Here is a 1,705-nt window from a genome sequence, read left to right on the forward strand (position 1 = left end):
CCAGGCTGGTCTCGAAATCCTGACCTCAAGAGATGTGCCTGCCTCGGCCTCCCAAAAAAAGTTCTGGGATTACAGGCTTGAGCCACCGCACCCGACCCAGACATATGTTCTTAATGTACACTTTCAGAACAGCAGCTGAGAACTTTTTCCAAAATGTAAGCTCCTTGAGAGCAGAGCTCTCAGTGGGTCTCTCTGTCCTTTACTTTGCTTCTCTTGGTATCTTGTGGATAATATGCATGAAATATTTATTAAACAAGGGGATTTCCATTTTTTTCTAATATTAATAGTTCAGTTAATCTGTAGCGTCTTGAAGGCATAGAAAAGAATATTTTATTTTGCCTACTTGTTTGACAAGGTACCCATGCAGTTGGCCAGGAGTTACAGGGCCTATCGAGAAGGAGTAAAGGGTCTGGGAGGGTGGCAGGGAATTGCTAATTCATGTATGGTGCTTAGAGAAGGCTTCACTGATGGGGTTGATGTTTCGGTGGAGACTTGAAGGAGGAACAGGAATGCAGCATGAGGCTGTCATGGGGAAGACTGTTCAGCAGAGGCAGCAGTGCTCAGCTAGCCTTGAAGGGAACATCCGAGTTGGTCATGTGAGTGCAAAAATGCCAGTGTGGCTGCAGCTGGGTAAGCACGTGCTCAATGACGGGGTCAAGTGCAGCGCCTCTTGGTAGTGAGAGTAGCTGAGCGGAAGCACCTAGGGTTCACTCCAGTGAGAAGGAGAGCTTTTGGAGAGGGCAAAGCCCATCCCCCTCCCAAAACTGAGGGAATAGTGGCACCAGTGCAGTGGGAGATACTGGTCCTCTGTACCAATGAGGTGGCAGTAGAGTTAGGAAGAAGGGATTGGGTTCTGCTTGTGCTGTATTTTGTCTTTCATTTTTCCCTGTGTGCTTTTATATAGATTGGATGTATTTTAAAGGTAGAGCCGGCTTTGCTAATGGATATGCTGGTGGATTGGATGTGGGGTGAAGGGAGAGGAGTCAAAAATGACATCAGGTTCCCAAGGATGTCCTGAGGGACAGAGCTGGCATTTACTGAGATCGGAGGGGGCAATAGGAGGAGTTAAGTTTGGGGTTGAACATCAGGAGTTCAGTTTTGAGTATGTTGAGTTTCTTGTTAATGGGACTTGGAGATATTTCCCAATGAACGGTTGTCTGTCTTGAAAATGAGAGTTGAAAGTTTTCTGTACAGTCTGTGTGTTGAGCCATACATTTTGGCATTCTATTATTTTATTTGATTGTCCTCTTTGGTGTTTCATTTCCTGAAATCTCTTCTATCTAAAAGACCCTGAGCCTAGCAGCCAGGAGTGAATTTTCTAGCTTTTCCACCTCTGCTAGGCCCTTCATCATGTCTGGGACAAATAATTTTGGGGGGAGGTAAATTTTAGGACAAACAGGGATGTTATAGATAAGCGGGTCCCATTATCTAATAGCTTACAAAGAAAAAAATATAATGTATACAGTGGTTGAAAAAGTAAGAGTTATAAAAAAAAATGTGTTTGCATTTTAACTTTTCAGGAGATGTTACAGCCCAGATAGCTCTTCAGCCTGCACTGAAATTCAATGGTGGTGGTCATATCAATCATAGCATTTTCTGGACAAACCTCAGCCCTAATGGTGGTGGAGAACCCAAAGGTTAGTATATATTGGTGCACCCTTATCTTCATCTTGTGCACAGTAGGAGTCAATGGTTGATTTACTTA

General features: G+C 44.0%; 1 protein-coding gene across 1 annotated transcript in view; it reads left to right on the forward strand.

Annotated features, from left to right (window-relative positions):
* SOD2 (superoxide dismutase 2, mitochondrial) overlaps positions 1-1,705 on the forward strand; it is an 18,563-nt gene that overhangs the window by 8,555 nt on the left and 8,303 nt on the right. The window contains exon 2 of the mRNA XM_011975929.1: positions 1,521-1,637. Within this exon, the coding sequence (XP_011831319.1) occupies positions 1,521-1,637 (117 nt within the window). The remainder of the gene's footprint in view (positions 1-1,520; positions 1,638-1,705) is intronic.

Source organism: Mandrillus leucophaeus, unplaced genomic scaffold, assembly GCF_000951045.1.
Source record: "Mandrillus leucophaeus isolate KB7577 unplaced genomic scaffold, Mleu.le_1.0 Scaffold160, whole genome shotgun sequence".
Lineage (NCBI taxonomy): Eukaryota > Metazoa > Chordata > Mammalia > Primates > Cercopithecidae > Mandrillus > Mandrillus leucophaeus.